The sequence below is a fragment of the Somniosus microcephalus genome, chromosome 3 (assembly GCF_052327205.1).
Source record: "Somniosus microcephalus isolate GS21.2 chromosome 3, FLI_Smic_1.0, whole genome shotgun sequence".
Lineage (NCBI taxonomy): Eukaryota > Metazoa > Chordata > Chondrichthyes > Squaliformes > Somniosidae > Somniosus > Somniosus microcephalus.
The window spans coordinates 34,966,707-34,985,230 of record NC_140989.1 but is presented as its reverse complement, the minus strand read 5'-3'; the positions used below and the strand labels follow the sequence as shown (position 1 = coordinate 34,985,230).

The following is an 18,524-nucleotide window of genomic DNA, read 5'->3' as shown; positions in this document are numbered from 1 at the left end:
GCCATGGAGCAGGTATTACAGGGAATTCCAGGCACACAATGTTACCTGGACGATATTCTGATTACAGGAGATGGTGATGAAGAACACCTCGCAAACTTGGAACTGGTGCTCAACAGACTGAAAGAGTATGGACTTCGAGTTAATCGGCAGAAATGTGAGTTCTTTCAGAAGCGGATCTCGTACTGTGGTCATGTCATTGACCGGGAGGGGCTTCATAAGTCTCCTGACAAGATAGAGGCAGTTGTAAAGGCTCCCGCTCCGGATAATGTCTCTCAGTTGAGGTCGTTTCTAGGATTGATTAACTATTACCATAAGTTTCTACCGAATCTATCCACGGTACTGCACCCACTGAACGCTCTTTTACAGAAGGGGGTACCATGGGAATGGAGCGAAAACTGTAAGAAGGCATTTCGCAAAAGCAAAGAATTGATCACCTCAGAGGAAGTGTTGGCTCACTTCAACCCGACACTGCCTATTCGGTTGGCTTGTGATGCTTCTCCATATGGTATTGGGGCAGTACTCTCACACAAGTTGCCAAATGGCACGGAAAGGCCAGTCGCGTTTGCATCCAGATCATTGACCTCCGCTGAGCGCAACTATGCGCAGATCGATAGGGAGGCTCTCAGCCTTGTATGGGGAGTGAAGAAGTTTAATCATTACCTGCAGGGCCAAAAATTCACACTTCTGACAGACCATCAGCCGTTGGTATCCATTTTTAACCCTAAGAAGGGTGTTTCAGTGATGACAGCACAGAGACTCCAGAGATGGTCCCTTTTCCTAGGGGTACATCAATATCAAATAGAATTCAAAGGTACAAAGCAGCATGGCAATGCTGATGGGCTGTCGCGCCTGCCACTACCTGAAGAAGAGACGATGAAAGTTGAGCCTGTTGAGTTATTTCATTCGACCATCATCGAGTGTTTACCAGTCACCAATGCAAGTATTGAAAGAGAAACCAGGAATGACCCGACACTGTCCCGAGTCTACGAGGTGACAGTGAAGGGATGGCCAACACATGGTGATCCTCTGTTACCGGCATTCTCGGCAAGGAGAGACCAGCTGTCCGTCTGCCATGATACTTTGATGTACGGGACAAGAGTGATTATTCCTCCCAAGTTAAGGGAAAGAGTTCTAAAGGAACTGCATGAAGGTCATCTGGGGGGAGTTAAGATGAAAAGTCTTGCTAGGGCTTATGTATGGTGGCCGGGTATTGACCAACAGATAGAGGAGTTGACGAAAAGCTGCGTTGGGTGCCAAAAAGTGCAAAATGCACCTCCGATCGCACCGCTACACCCATGGGAATGGCCTTCAGCCCCATGGCAACGCGTACATATTGACTTTGCTGGTCCATTCATGGACTCCATGTTCCTAATTGCGGTGGACGCACATTCCAAATGGCCAGAAGTGATCAAGATGAATACCACTACTTCAGAAAAGACAATTGCGGTGTTAAGAACAATATTCGCAAGGAACGGATTGCCAGAACAGATATGTTCGGACAACGGACCACAGTTCGTGTCGGAAGAATTCCAAAAATTCTTAAAGAAGAATGGGGTGAAACATTATACCTCTGCCCCATATCATCCGGCGACAAATGGGTTGGCCGAGAGATTTGTCCAAACATTCAAAAAGGCAATAAAGGCCATGAACGATGATCAGATTCTGCTACAACACAAGGTGGACAATTTCCTAATGGCATATCGAAACGCCGCTCATGTAGTGACTAACCAAAGTCCTGCCATGATGTTTTATAACAGGAGGTTGCGGTCCAGGTTGGACTTGTTAAAACCAAATGTGCGGAGGGAAGTGGAAAACAAACAGTTCCGGCATATTAATAACAAGACCACTCGAAGTTTCGACGTAGGACAACCAGTGTTGGCAAGGGACTATGGAAACGAAAAATGGCAGTCCGGAACAATTCGGGCCAGACAAGGACCTCTGATGTACACAGTAGATATTGGTAACAATGTGATAAGGCGTCATGCGGATCAACTGGTAGAATCGAGAGCAAGGGTCGAACCCATGGTTGCGACAGAGACAACTGTGGAAGACGTTAATGAACCTGAAGCATCTACCTCGGCAGGGAATGTACCTGATGATGACGTCCAATACATAGGAAACCAACTAGAGGAGTCACCTCAGCAACAAGAATCAGAGACCACTGAAAGGTGTTATCCAACCCGAATCAGAAGGCCTCCTGAGAGACTGAACCTTTGAACTGTTTATACCTGAAGTTATATATGTATATATGTTATTATGTTATGTTAAATGGGGATATGACTGTTAAGCTAAAAAGGGAGGATTGTGGTGTATGTAACCTGTTCCACCTTAAGAGATGTACTACTGTCTCTGGCTGCTGTATACGTAATACCAGTGGTGACCACCGGTATATAAGTACTGTGTAGTGATATTGCTGTTAGTATAGCCCTGACCTCCATCTAGTAAAGACCTGTTGAAACGTTATTCTTGTAGTCTGTGTCAGTAATTAATCTTAAATACAACTAGAACACACAGACTTAACACTGTTCACTCCTTTTTCCAAGTGAAACCAGAGCTTCCAATGGTTCAGTGGGCAAATACACCACATAGTATGATATTGAGTCTTGTAGACTAGAAAGGTCCCCAATTTTATCTCTGATCTGTGCATAAGCCAGTTGGAGTACTACAATATCTTTATACCAGAAAGGAGGGAAGCGAGAACAAGCAGGATTGTTACTCCTGATCTCCATCAGTTAATCTGCTGGAAAGTGCATGTACGTAATCATTGGGTTATGCCAGAATTGGACTCCACTGTGATTCCCCCCCCGGCCCCCATGGTTCAAAGAGTCAGCACCTTCAAGAAAGGAAGGGAGAAAAAGGGGACAAAAAACACATGGTGGAGTTCATCGTTAAGCAATCAACAAAAGGCAGTGAAGCCAAATAATCAAGGTGTTTGGCTAGTATGAGGCAGGCCAAAGATGATGCTGGGCATCAAAGTTAATCTTAGCTGGTAAATACTGTCTTCTAGTTAACATTTACAAGTACTTTTTGGGTTTGGTGATGGGAAAATTCACAGTGGGTTTAAATAGCGCCTTTCACAACCTAAGGACGTACCAAAGTGCTTCACTGCCAATTAGGTATTTTTGAAGCATAGTCACTGTTGGCAGCAGCCAATTTTCATGCACCATGATCCCATAAACAGCAACGAGCTAATTAAACAATTAATTTTATTTTTAAGTGATGGTGGTGGAGGGATAAATGTTGATCAGGGCACCAGGAGAACAAACCTTACTCTTCTTCCAGTTATAGCACAGAAGGAGGCCATTCAGCCCATGCCAGCTCTCTGCAAGAGCACTTCAGCTAGTCCCACTCCCCCGCCCTTGCCCCGTAGCCCTGGAAAAAAAATTCCTTCAGGTACTTATCCAATTCCCTTTTGAAAGCAATGGTGCCATGGGATCTTTTATATTGACTGGAAGGGGCTGATGGGAACTTGGTTTAATGTCCCATCTGAAAGATGGCATCTTGGACAGTACAGCACTCCCACAGTACTGCACTGGAGTGTCAGTTGAGATTTATATGCTCATTGCTGGAGTGGGGGTGAGGCAAGAGTGCTACCACCGAACCAAGGCTGTTACCTACAAACACAAATGCTTCAGAATGCAAGAATACATGCAACCATACATGAATTATGTTTTTCGTGCAATATTTAACACATAGAAATACATAAAAGTTACAACACGGAAACAATCCATTCAACCCAACCAGTCCATGTCAGCACTTAACCCTCCATGAGAACCACTAATAAAGTACAGGAACAAGGATGTCTTACTGCAGTTGTACAGGGCCTTGGTGAGACCACATCTTGAGTACTGTGTGCAGTTTTGGTCGCCTTATCTGAGGAAGGATGTTCTTGCCATGGAAAGAGTTCAGCGAAGATTCACCAGACTGATACCTGGGATGGCAGGAATGACGTATGAGGAGAGATTGGGTCAATTGGGCTTATACTCGCTGGAGTTTAGAAGAATGAGAGGGGATCTCATTGAAACTTATAAAATTCTGACAGGACTGGACAGACTAGATACAAGAAGGATGTTCCCGATGGTTGGGGAGTCCAGAACCAGGGCTCACAGTCTAAGGATAAGGGGTAAGCCATTTAGGACAGAAATGAGGAGGAATTTCTTCACACAGAGAGTGGTGAACCTGTGGAATTCTCTGCCACAGAAGGCAGTAGCGGCCAATTCATTAAATATATTCAAGAAGGAGTTGGGTATATTTCTTAAGGCTAAAGGGATCAAGGGGTATGGGGAGAAAGCAGGGACAGGGTACAGGAAACTTTCGATTTACCGGCACCTAAATAACCGGAAATCTCGGTTAACCGGCAAAATTCAGGAGTAGGTTCAGGTAAGTATTACTTCATATTGTACTTGCCTTCCTCGGATCTGTTGCTGTGCAAGGGTGTGGCTGCAGCTGTTGCTAAGCTACAGAGATGCTTGGAACTTGTGGCCATTGTTCTGCACTACAGGGTTTGTTGCTTTATACGGAGCTGTCAGCTCTCCGTATCTTTTACTATAGCTTTCAGTTATCTGGAATTTTTGATGAACCGGCACCACGTCGGTCCCGTCGGTGCCGGATAAAAAAAAGTTTCCTGTACTGAGTTTGGATGATCAGCCATGATCGCATTGAATGGCGGAGCAGGCTCGAGGGGCTGAGTGGCCTACTCCTGCTCCTATCTTCTATGTTTCTATGTATGTTTCTAAATCTAAACCAGCAATGGGAGAATAAAATGTAATATGCAAGGGAAGTATGCAATGTGCAGCCTTGGCAGATATGCCTGGTACTTACTCCAAGAAACATCTTAACTGCATTGTATACTCCATATAGTTGAACTGAAAAGTGTTGTGGTGGGTACGTCAGAAATAAAATCATAATAGACATTTCACCTGCAAAATAAAAATATTCAAAACAATTTAAAACATAGAATATTATGATATTTTTGGACAACCAATTGTCCATTGCCCTGTAGTGGGACAATATTTTGTGAGTGAGGAGGAGAAAGAGAGCAATTTCAGGTACAATAGTGGACAAAAGTCTTGGAATCATTTAAGAAACAAGGATGCCATGAAGGGACGACCAGGTGGGAACACTGGCCTTCCTCGTCCATGTTTATCTTGTGAAAAAAAATTGTTTTATTTTAAAACTTTAAAAAAAGGATACATCTTAACTTAAGGGCTTCGTTCTGCAAAAGGACCTTGTATTGTGTATGAAACAACTGCATTTTACCCATGCACAGACTATTTGGGAAGGTGTTCAATTAATGCAAAAGATCGGATTTGAATTTGGCTTTCTGCATCAATAGTCTCTACAACATTATCCATGGTTAGGTAATTCCTGGCTTAGTAACAGCCTTTACTGCACACTAGCACAATGACAACTTTTTGTTTATAATTTGAAATTCCTCCACAAACGTATCAACTTCCTTGCTTTACTTAGCTTACAGACTTTGCCACAAATCTTGCCAAATGCAATCCTGGATTGACTAACAGAAGCCGTTCTTTTAAAACAAGATAGAACAGAGGTCAAAAAGTTCCTTCCTCAAAAACACAGCCAAAGTAGAATTATTAAACATCCCAGGCTGGAAAAGAACCAATTTAAAAAACAAAAAAAGGTTTTGTTTTTTTTTTAAATTTAAAAATCAGTTGAGAGTTAGCAGGCTGATGAGTTCAGTGTCAGTAGCCATAAAAACTCATACGATAGCAAAATACTGCGGATGCTGGAAATCTGAAATAACAACAGAAAACGCTGCAAAAACTCAGCAGGCCAGGCAGCATCGAGGAGAGAGAAACGTTAACTCTAACCTGCTGAGTGTTTCCAGCATTTTCTGTTGTTATGCCGTAAAAACTCAAACCATTAGATTCTGATACTAGGTCAGTAGGCCATCTCAAACAAAAATTATATTATATTTTATTATATATACACAACTTACCATATATATATATATATATTTGCAACTTACCTGTAGAGCAAACATACGTCAAGAAGGCACAGAGGAAAATGAGGTAGAGCTTGAATCGATCGTGTCCTCCTCGCACCTTTGAAAAAGTTTCCCATGTTCTTGAGACATATAAAAATAAAGTTTTTTTCAGGATCCCATCACTAGCTGCGGGAGGTATTTCATCAGTTAGGTGCATCCGTTCAGTGGTACGATTCGACTCCTGCAGCCACAGCAGTATGTAGAAAATAGACACCGCTTGGCAGCCACAATACACACCAAACACATGTGTAAAGGTAAAATTCTGAAGCAGCCATCCACTTAACAGATACCCAACAGTTCCCCCAATAAAGGACATTGACTGTACAATGCCAATACGCATGGTACGGTTCTCGTTATTAGTGATGTCAACCATATAACTGAAGACACTGAGGGAAATGGCAGCATAATTTCCAAAGATCCCCATTAATGCAGAGGCAAAAATGCACCAGTAGACAGACATTTCCTTAACCTGCACCATCACTATCAATATAGCCCCACCAATTGATGCACCAATACTGGGTAATATCATGCCAAGCTTGCGGCCTGCTTGATCGGACCAGGCGCCAAGCAACATTGGCATAGGTATGGACAAAATGGTCAACACAATACTGTAGAGAAGCTGAATGTAGGCGGCTTTGCTCTGGATAACTAGAGACTCTTCCTGATGGCGTGAGAGATCAGCACACACATCCTCTTTATTATATAGCTCTTCACAAATCTGAAAAACAAAGACACTTTATCTAACTATTCAACATTATGCTTAGGTAGCTAAACCAAACTGAATATATTTTATAGATCTACACAATGGAAAGTAATGAGAACTTTAAAAAAAATAATTCTATTGACATAATGCAGCTCCTTGCTGAACAAGCAATCAGTCTTATTGGAAAGAATGAAATAATTTTCAAAGAAAGCAGATTTTTGCATTCAGCCATGTGTATACATCATAACCATAGTAATTATATTACTTTCCAAAGCACTAAATAATTAGATGCAAGGACAAAACATTGCATATTATTTCTTTTCAACACTTAACGTATCACTATGCTCTGATGCACTACTGTACTTAATTGCTTTTTACACCTTGCTCTATGGATAAGTCAGAATTTCTGTGCAATGTGCTTAGCAATTCCTTGCAAGTTGCTATGTATCCATCTCCTGTAATGGTTCTGACAGACTGGGTTGTTTTCTGTGCCGGTTATGATTTTTAGGTTTTAAAAGCAGGCAATAATATTGCTAGCTATGGAGCTGTTGGTACATCATGGCTAGTGCGATAACTTTTATACTACACTTAATGTGGATGTTATATTTTTGGGTCTTCTCTCACTCTAGATTATTTCAACTCTTGTATCTTAGCTTACTCTCATAGGTGAGTTTCAATTCCCCATACCTGCAGGAGCATCCAGCCTTGCTTCCCCTTGAGATCTAGGTAAACTTTCAGTAATATGCCCAAGTAAGCCAACATCTAATCCGGTTCGGTAATTGATTTTAGTTACTGGGCTATTTTATGCCTCCATATGAGAGCTCATGATTTTCAAAAATATGCAGACTTTGTTACTGGTTTAGTTTGTATTTAATTGCTGGTTCTTTTTTGAATTTGTTTGGCTAGTTAATTAAAATTCACAAAATCTTGGCTACAAAAAACTAACAATTCTGTCCAGAGAAGGCAAGAGGTTGCTTGAAAACTTTGAGACAATTGATATTCCTGTAAAACGAAATGCTGTGTGTAACTGAAAGTTATCAACCGATTTGGCATGGCGAGAGAGAGTAGAGCATATCAAAAGCAGTGGCGCATATCAAACCTTGTTTAAAATATGAAGCAAATTATTATTATTCATTATTTGTGTTAGTGACAAATCTAACAGTGACATTATAGATTTACAGTAGAAAGCCTTCATTTAACTTGCTTAGACAAAATAATAAAGAGATTGCAACTCTCTCGAGCCATGCCAAATCGGTCAATTAAGTTTCAGATACACACAGCATTTCGTTTTACAGGAATATCAACTTGTCTCAAAGTTTACAAGCAGCCTCTTGCCTTCTCTGGATGGAATTGTTAGTTTTTTTGTATCCAAGACTTTGTGAATTTTAAATAGCCAAACAAATGCAAAAAAGAACCATCAATTAAAGACAAACTAAACCAATAACAAAGTCTGCAACAACAACTTGATATAGCACCTTTAACATAGTAAAATGTCCCAAGGCGCTTCACAGGAGCGTTATAAAACAAAATTTGACACCGAGCCACAGAAGCAGAAATTAGGGCAGGTGTCAAAGTGGTAGGTTTTAAGGAGAGTCTTGAAGGGGGAAAGAGAGGTAGAGAGGCAGAGAAGTTTAGGGAGGGAATTCCAGAGCTTAGGGCCTTGACTGCTGAAGGCATGGCCACCAATGATTGAGCGATGCTCAAGAGGCCAGAATTAGAGGAGCACAGATATCTCGAGGCTGGGGGGTTGCGGGGCTGATGGAGATTACAGAGAAAGGGAGGGGCAAGGCCATGGAGGGATTTGAAAACAAGGATTAGAATTTTAAAAATCGAAGCGTTGCTTAACCAGGAGCCAATGTAGGTCAGCGCGCACAGGGGTGATGGGTGAACGGGACTTGGTGCGTTGCGACATGGGCAGCCGAGTTTTGGATGATCTGAAGTTTACACAGGGTAGAACGTGGGAGGCCAGCCAGGAGTGTGTTGGAATAACAGAGGTAACAAAGATATGGATGAGGGTTTCAGCAGCAGATGAGCTGAGGCAGGGGCGGAGTCGGGTGACGTTACGGAGGTGGAATTAGGCAGGCTTAGTTATGACGCAGATATGTGGTTGGAAGCTCAGTTCGGGGTCAAATATGACATCAAGGTTGTGAACAGTCTGGTTCAGCCTCAGACTGATGCTAGGGAGAGGGATGGAGTTGGTGGCTAGGGAATGGAGCTTGTGGCGGGGACCGAAGACAACAGCTTCGGTCTTCCCAATATTTAGTTGGAGGAAATTTCTGCTCATATAGTACTGGATGTCAGACAAGCAGTCTGACAATTTAGAGACAGTGGTGGCGAGGTAGAACTGGGTGTCGTCAGCGTACGTGTGGAAACTGACGCAGTGTTTTCGGATGATGTCGCTGAGGGGCAGCATGTAGATGAGAAATAGGAGGGGGCCAAGGATAGATCCTTGAGGGACACCAGAGGTAACGATGCGGGAGCGGGAATAGAAGCCGTTGCAGGTGATTCTCTGGCTATGATTAGATAGAGAAGAATGGAACCAGGCGAATGCAGTCCCACCCAGCTGGACGACAGTGGAGAGGCATTGGAGGAGGATGGAGTGGTCAACCGTGACAAAGGCTGCAGACAGATCGAGAAGGATGAAGAGGGATAGTTTACCTTTGTGACAGTCACATAGGATGTCATTTGTGGCTGGTGGAGTTTTAAAGATGGCCACTAAATCAAAACTTATGCAAAAATTACCAACTTCATGACAATGACTTGGATATATATATTTTATTATAAAGATCAAGACAGAAGCAGTTTTCACTTGCTCGAGTACAGGATGTGAGCCACAGCCCAGCTGTCTGCCAGTTACAGGCAGTCCTGTTGATCTGCAGATAAACCAGGAAGTTGAAGTTTGGTCCTACAGCTAATCAGATTAAGCATGGTTGAAATATCAACTGTGTGTGCAAAAGGCCTGGATGAGTTACTAAGTGATTCTAGGCACCAAAAGCACCACTGTGTCTTTGAGCTGGCTTGATTGATCGTTCATTCTTGGGCTTGCTGAGCTGGAAATAAATACTTCTGTCTTTCCTGTACTTTTTAGTTCACTTCGAAGTGAATTTGTAGATCGCAAGTTATGTCTGACAAATTTAAACAGTTCTTTGAAGAAATAATGTACTGTTTTGATAAAGGAAGTGCAGTGGATGTTGTGTATATGGACTTGCAAAAGGTCTTTGATAAGGTGCCACATAGAAGGCTAGTTGATAAAATTAAGGCACATTGTACTACATGGGAGTGTGGCAGCATGGATAGGAAGTTGGTTAAAGGATCAAAAACAGTAGTGGTTAATGGAAGTTTTTTGGACTAAATAGATTTAAAAAGTGGTGTTCTCAGTAAAAAGTATTGGGACCATTGCATATATATGCAATTTGGTTTGGGGTAAAAGGGATACAATATCAAAATTTACAGATAACAGAAATAGAAAGTAGATTATCTGTGGACTTTAAGTAACTTAGGAGGACATACTTAGGAGGCAGTCGATATTAGATGAATTTTAATACAGAGACGTGTGAAGTAATACATTTTGGGAGGAAGAATAAGGAGAGGACATGTACACTAAATGGTAAAATGTTAAAAGGAGTAAAGGAAGACACACAGTTAGGGGTTCTGATACATATCTTTAATATTAGGAAGGCAAGTTGATAAAACTGTTGGGGGAAAAAAGCCACGTGGATCTTTGCTTTTATAAATAGGTACATGGAGTACTAAAGCAAAGCAGTATTGCTAAACCTATACAAATTATTGGTTAGGCAAGCATTTAGAATATTGTAACCAGTTTTGGGCTCCTTATTTTAGGAAAGGCATCAAAGTGCTGGAGAAACTGCAGAAGAGATTCTCTAAAAGGATATCAAGGATGAGATCCTTTAGCTTTAGCTCTGAGGAAACTAGAAAAACTGGGGCTCCTTTCATCAGGGAAAAGAAAGTTAAGAGGAAATCTGATAGACTTGTAAACAGTAAATGCTGGAAACACTCAGCAGGTCAGGTAGCATCTGTGGAGAGAGAAACAGATAATGTTTCAGGTTGATGACCTTCCATCAGGACTGGGATGAATCTGAGAAGACTTGTTCAAAAAATAAAAGAAGTTTTGATAAAGCATATGAGGGAGAACTATTTCCACTGGTTGGTGAGTTGGCAATTAAAGGCATAAGTTTCAGATCATCACCAAAGGAACAATGGAAAAGTATAGGAGAAATATTTATTTTATATAAATGCAGAGGGTCATTAGGACATGAAATAACCTAATGGAAACCATGCTGGAAGCAGAATCCATAACAGCATTCACAGGAAAGTGAATAAATCTCTTCTCCTTCTTCTTAGGCAGTCCCTCGGAACCGAAGATGACTTGCTTCCACATTAAAAATGAGTTCTCAGGTGACTGATTAGTCTAGTGCGGGACCTACAGTCTCTGTCACAGGAGGGGCAGACGGTGGTTGAAGGGGCAGGTGGGTGGGGTGCTTGGGTTGACGTGCGCTCCTTCTGCTGTTTGCGCTTGGCTTCCGCTTGCTCCCGGCAAAGGGACTCGAGGTGTTCGGCGCCTTCCCGGATGTTTCTCCTCCACTTTGTGCGGTCTTGGGCCAGGGATTCCCAGGTGTCGGTGGGGATGTTGCACTTTTTCAAGGAGGCTTTGAGGGTGTCCTTGAAGCGTTTCCTCCGCCCACCTGGGGCTCTCTTGCTGTGTCGGAGCTCCGAGTAGAGCACTTGTTTTGGGAGTCTCGTATCGGGCATGCGAACGATGTGACCCGTCCATCGGAGCTGATCGAGCGTGGTCAAAGCTTTGATGCTGGGGATGTTGGCCTCCAGCCTCGAACAATCCCTGTCCCAAGTCCCAACGGGTGACAAGCTGAGCCTCCTTGGCGACTTTTACGCCAGAGTTGGAAAGGACCCAGACCTCTGGGGAGGTGTGATCAGCAGAGAGTGGGTAGGGAAAGCCAACTCCAACGGTACCCTCCTCCTGACGAAATGCTTAGAACATGGCCTTGTCATAACCAACACCTTGTTCCGGCAGAGAGACAAGTACAAGGCTTCATGGCAGCACCCTCGCTCCAAGCACTGGCATCTGCTGGACTACGTCATCGTCAGAGCGAGGGACCGCAAGGACATCCGCATCATGCCATGACAGGAGCGGACAACTGCTGGACAGACCACCGCCTAATCCGCTCTGTCATCTCCATCAATGTAGCCCCAAAACAGCGGCGGCAACAGAAACAATGCCGCAGGAAAATCAACGCTGGAGCACTCAAAGACCCCGCTAAAAAAGCCCTATTCAGCCTGCGCCTCACAACCAACCTGACGACTCCCAGTGATGCAGAGACACAGAGTGCCCACAGCACCTGGTCTGCACTCAAGGCCTCCATAATCAGCACCTGTGAAGAGACACTCGGTCACTTGACCAGGAAACACCAAGACTGGTTCGACAAGAACGACCAGGAGATCCAGGAGCTAATAAGCTGCAAGTGCAAGGCATTCCTGATCTGGAAACAGCAACACAACTCGAAGCAAGAAAGCAGCTCTACAGAAGCCTGAAAGCCTGGGTCCAACAAAAAACTCACGACCTAAAGAACAGGTGGTGGGTGGAGAAAGCGCAGGAGATCCTGGTCAAGTGACCGAGTGTCTCTTCACAGATGCTGATTATGGAGGCCTTGAAAAATGATCTCAAAAGAGAGTTTCAGCTTAAGGCAGCCACATAAAACTGAGTCAGTAGTTGAACTGAATGCTGGTAATTAAAACTAACTAAAACCAAGAAGATTTCTTTAACTAAAACATCCCTTACCAGTGATAAAGAGGCAACACAAGTACTGTGCACAGGAATAGCTTATTAGGGCGGAGGGTGAGGGGTGGGGGTGGCAGGTATATATCATGCCTTAGCTGGTCCTGTGCAGGACACTTTGTTAAAGAAAAGACTGAGAAATTGATGGAGTAAAAGTGGAATTTGGCATGCCTAGGTATTCAGACCTCATTAGCATGAGATTTTCCAGGACATGTGACCGTTCGATGTGATTGACACCAAAAGAAGTGAACCCTTCTACCACTGTGTCACTCAGAATGGTGAACTGAATGGAAAGGATTTTCTTTTTCAGCTCAAGATATTTAAGTGGGTACTTTGCACACCTCTCGGCAGATTTTCACAGATTCTCTTAGCTAGCTAGAAGATTATTCTCTTTTTCTTTTCTAGTCTTCTTCTGCAGTAATCTTTACCTAGTAGATGTACCTTTACAAGTACAAAATATATTTAGGAAAGAGACTAGGAGAGGTTATATGAGTTAAATGATTGGGCTATACCAGTTACAGGCAGAAATAAGTGTGTCACGTAGAAGTTGTCCGAGATCAAAGAAGGCGAGAGTTAAGCCAGCTAGATCAGATACTGTCACTCGTGCGCAAGGTGGGCTTAGCCAGAATAGAAGATCAGAGTGGAACAGATAACCCCGCTACCCAAAGGGCTCATCAACTTGATGTTCCAGAACCTAACATCATTGTCTCAACTGAGCATGATCAACCTGACCATGCTACTCAGAAGGACAAGGTCGTATATGCTCCAAAAACATTGTTAAGTACCAGCACATAGCTAGTCTATCGTATAGATTAGAGTCTATCTAACGCTGTTAATTTGTCAGCTATCTAAGACATTAATCCTAATTTAATCTCACCAATTCATAACAGGCTCAGATACAGATTTCAACTATGATTTAATAAGCAGCAATCTAGTTAATGCTGAATTACAGTAATACACTGAACTGCCTTTACAACCTCTGTTACTCATTTTGTTAAGTAACTCTGTCTGCTGATTATTTGTTATTCAAACAGCTATCTGACCCTGTCTACAACTATTTGTATCTATTAATGGTTTGTATACTTAACGAGTTAGTGCATGATTTGTTGTCCGACTTCTTTGGTTAAGGTGATAAGGTTAATACCTTCACTCATAGCTTATGGGTATCCTAATTGAGGGTTGCCAAGGTAAATTCATTCAATCTTAACGGAGTGATGCAATACAGATCAGCGAGGCAAATTTAGGCAGTAACCACTCCCATAGTGGGAGGTATCCCCCAGGCAGTTCATTATTGAGGAACTAAGGTGAGGGGTTAAGGATTCCTTGACTTATTTGTCAGGATATTGAAAGGTAAGGAAACGTGGCAGAATGGATTAGAAGTAGACTAAAGGGCAGAAAACAGATAGTAGTAATTAATGGATGTTTTTTTCCAGACTGAATGGACATAAACAGTGGTGTCAACCAGTTCAGGAGGACACAACAGGTTAGTAATTTGGGTACACAAATCTTTAAAAGGTGGGAGGACAAAATCATAACGCTGTTCTTGTTAAAACAAAAAGTGTATAGGATCCTAGATTTTATAAATAGAGCTATATCGTACAAAAGCAAAGAAGTAATGCTAAACCTGTAGAAATCATGTTTAGGCCATGGTTAGATTATTGTCCTGTTTTGGGAACCCACTTCAGAAGGATGGGAAGGATGTAGAAGAGATTTACTGAGGTGATTATCAGGGATCAGATGCTTTAATTAAGGGTAGAGATTAAGGAAACTGGGGCACTTTTCACTAGAACTGGGAAAGTTGGCAAGAGATCTGATAGAGATGGTCAAGATTACAAAAGGTTTTGAAGAGGTAGATTGGGGAAAAACTATTTCCACTGATTGGTTGAGACGGTAACTAGAAGGTTACGATGGGAGAGGTTAAAATAAATTATTTTACACAGAGAATCCCCCATCAGAACAATGGTGAAAGCTGAATCAACAACATCTTTCAAAATAGATAAAGTATTTTGAAAGAGAATAAAAAGGGCAGGGGAACGGAACTACATGTAAAACTCCTTCAACGAGCCAGCTCAGGCATGGCGGGCTGAATGGCCTCCTTCTGTGCAGTAAAACACTGACTTAAGTGTTGGGAGGTAACCCAAATCCTAATGATTAATGGCAGCTAAAGTGGGATAAATAAAACTTGTAAACTAAACAGGTTATTTAAAATCTAAATTAAAAGTAATTTTCAGAAGCAATACAGTAATAATGACGAGTACCAGATCTCTAATACACATGGACAGTTAGAATTGGTTCGACTGGCAACAGAGGACAAGGCCAGAGTGCTTAAAATGGAGGCTGGAAAGCAGCACAGGTATAAGGCTGGAGAAAAGGTGCGACAATACCCAAAGAAGGAAGAGGACTACCCACTACCAATATAAAAGTGAAGAAAAGAAACACCAGTTCAAGCAGGAGGAGGCAGTGTAAATCGTAAGAAAAAAGGAGCATTAGTACCTGCATGAGCTGTAGCAGCTCTAACATTTAGGTGGAAGAAACTGAGAAAAAAGTACTGGGGTGCACTTGAATTTACCAGTCTTATTAACTATGAAATCAGTGACGGGGGGGGTGGAGGCAAAATGATTCAGCCCACAAGTTTGTGCAAGACAACTTTTAAGAATTAGGAGCAGGAGTCGGCCATATGGCCCCTCGAGCCTGCTCCGCCATTCAATAACATCAAGGCTGATCTTTTACCTCCTCTACTTTCCTGCCCGATCCCCATATCCCTCGATTCCCTTAGTGCCCAAAAAATCTATCGATCTCAGTCTTGAATATACTCGTCGTTGGAGCATTCACAGCCCTCTGGGGTAGAGAATTCCAAAGATTCACAATCCTCCGAGTGAAGAAATTCCTCCTCATCTCAATCTTAAATGGCCGACCCCTTATCCGGAGACTATAGCCGTGATTTTGCCGGCGCTCAGAGGGCGGGTTTGGAGGCGGGTCAAAGGGTAAAGTCGTTTTGATTGACGGCGGGTTGCGAACCCGCTGTCAACCCGCCTCCAAACAATTTTCCCAAGTGTCGGGTCCCCGATTTGCGCATGGACCCGACACCTAGTGCCGAGAAGAGGATTAAAGGCAATTACCAGCCTATTAAACAGGTAGTTGCTAGTAGTTGACAGGCTATTTTTGAATTTTGCCGCTTCTGCCTTGGGTTTCCCGATGTCCAGACACCACGCCAGGTAAGTGTGGCATGTTGTGAGTCTGCTGCAATGTTTCTGGATTGATGACAGCTGCAGAAGTGGTGTGAAGGATCCAATGTTGCACTGGTGAGTCTCAGAGGTAAGAAAATGTTGGGAAATGCATTTTTAATACATTTACACATTTCTTTAGGTTACAAGTTTTGAAGTCCCTGTCCAGTGCCACCTCACTAGGAGAACCTCTCTCGCCAGTGACAGATCACTTCTGTCACCTAACCTGCAGCTGCCATCTAATCCAGCCTATGGAGGGAGTCATTGGAGAGCCTGGGTGTAAGAGGTCACCTTTGTGCAGTGATTGTCAGTGTTTGCAGCACCTCAATGCTGTCAAACACTGAGAAATCAACTGTCAAAATAAAATTGTGCGTGGTCCCTTTAAGAAAACCGGCAGATGACGCGTCATCAAATGAGGTCATCTGACCCGCTTCCTCTTAATTGGCCGGCAAGCCAATTAACAAGGTCTGAACAAGGTCAATCAAGGCAAAATCACATCTGTGGGCCGGATACAGATGGGGGCGGGACTGGAAGCCGGAAACCACCTGCCCGCACCCAACCCGCCTCCATTGATAAAATCGCAGCCTTTATCACCCAGTTCTAGACTTCCCGCCAGGGTAAACAACCTCTCAGCATCTACCTCAGCAATCCCCCTCAGAATCTTATATGTTTCAATTAGATCACCTCTCATTCTTCTAAACTCCAGAGTGTATAGGCCCAATCTACTCAATCTCTCCTCATAGGACAACCCTCTCATCCCAGGAATCAATCTAGTGAACCTTTTGTTGCACTGCCTCCAATATCCTTCCTCAGGATAAGGAGACCAAAACTGCAATATTCCAGGTGTGGTCTCATCAAAGCCCTGTACAATTGTAGTAAGATTTCCTTACTCTTATACTCCAACCCCCTTGCAATAAAGGCCAACATGCCATTTGCCTTCCTAATTACTTGCTGTACCTGCAAGCTAACTCTGTGTTTCTTGTACTAGGACACCTAAATCTCTCAGAACACCAACATTGAATGTTTTTTAAAGGGTGAGAAACCATTCTGTTTTTTCTATTCTTCCTACCAAAGTGAATAACCTCACATTTCCTCACATTATACGCCATCTGCCACCTTATTGCCCAAATCTGACCTTAATTCAAATTTTAAGGGCCCGTCACAGGCAGTTTCTCAAGGGCTTCTGATGGTTAGCAACCCACCGTAAGTGGGATAGAGAAGTATGGACTGGTAACGTCACTAAAGTGATAAAGCGATCAATTTATTTGTGAAAAATACAACTTATGTACAGGCCAGATTGAGGTTGTAAAATGAGTGGTTCTGCAGCTTTGGATCCAATTCCAGAAGCTTGCAGGCGTAAATTAAAAAAGTTAGACAGCTCAGGATTGTCATAAAGAGAAAACAAATGATAGAAATGAAAATGCATAGAAACGGAAGTTAAGGGGGAGGGGGAAAAAAAGACATACAATATTATGAAAACATCAATTATTAGAGATCATTTTCTGGACATGTTTCTAGATCATTTAAGGTGTGGTTGCGTGAGCAAGAGGGCAGTACCCCAAAAATGCTACAGTGACACATGGAACTGCCGACAGCTGTGAGGTGGCTCTGAATTCATGGCATTTTCACCTAATTTGACCTAATCAGGTAAACAATTGAAAGCTTGCATAATGTGGCCTGTAAACTCTCACAGATACAGCCACAACTAAGGTAGCCCTGTAATAGTAAAAGGCACCATTAAAGTATTTTTAACACTTGATTTGCAGGGGATTGTCGATCCTCGCTGGAGAAACAATACAAAATACCTGCACTGGTTAAAATTAACTTGCAAATTCTTTCACCAACTGACAGAACCCTTCCCCCCCCACAAAAAAACCCCACAGAATTTAGCAGAAAATTACGACACTTATTAAAAGATGTTCTGTCGCTTCTAACTCACCTTTACCAATAAGAACCGCTGGAAAGCGAACGTAAATAAAAAAATCGAGGCCAGGTACAGAAACATTACCGGCTCCACCGTGATGATGGCCCTCAGATCCATTTGGCTGCTCGAGTAGATTAAAATGTGAAACAAAGTTGGGGGAAAGAGAGTTAAAATTATAAAGCCAACTAAAGCGAAGTGGTTGCAACTAAACCGCCCATCGAGTCACATGATATCGGAGGGGATTGCTCTGCAAAAGTTCAATGCTCTGACAAGTCAATCCCGCCGATCGATTCGCGCAGCATGTAAGTGGCGCGCGGACAGGTGAACCGGGTTAACACCTGTGTGTGCGCGGACAGATGAGGCGGGTTAACGCCTGTGTGCGCGCGGACAGGTGAGGCGGGTTAACACCTATGTGTGCGTTTTGAGGAGGGAAAGAACCAGCAATGTCCTGGAGATTAATCTTTAATTCCTGGAGACTCCCGGGCAATCCGGGAGGGTTGGCGACCCTAGTTTGTAACAATGGTCCGAACTACATCTTTTTTTTATGCAAATTACATAATTGCATCAATGTCCACAAAGCTTGCCAACTGACACTTCAGGGACAATGGTGCCCTTCATTTGAAAGGAAAGGTTGATGGCTGCAAATGCATGCATTAGGCAAGGCACTTGAAGACCACCCCTCAATGTAGTCATCAATCATCATTTTTGCAAGATTTCGATAGAACTATTGATCTTCTTTTGATTTTCTGTCCATCTAATTGTCTCACTGCTTATCTCCTTAAATTATTTCTGTCTCCCTCTTTCAGTGTGTTTGTCTTTCACTCTGTCTCAGTATGCCTACCATATTTTGA

General features: G+C 42.9%; 1 protein-coding gene across 2 annotated transcripts in view; it reads right to left on the bottom strand.

The window, feature by feature from the left end:
* Positions 1 to 18,060, bottom strand: part of LOC147120970 (proton-coupled folate transporter) — a 125,692-nt gene extending 107,632 nt beyond the window's left edge. Inside the window, exons 1-3 of one of the 2 annotated variants that reach the window (XM_085980070.1) lie at positions 17,689 to 18,060; positions 5,993 to 6,728; positions 4,822 to 4,919 (exon numbers count right to left, since the gene is read on the bottom strand). In XM_085980070.1, coding sequence (XP_085836196.1) covers positions 4,822 to 4,919; positions 5,993 to 6,728; positions 17,689 to 17,790 — 936 coding nt within the window. In that variant the 5' untranslated portion in view covers positions 17,791 to 18,060. The remainder of the gene's footprint in view (positions 1 to 4,821; positions 4,920 to 5,992; positions 6,729 to 17,688) is intronic. The other variant, XM_085980064.1, reaches the window with a different exon arrangement.
* Between the last annotated feature and the right edge of the window lie 464 nt (positions 18,061 to 18,524).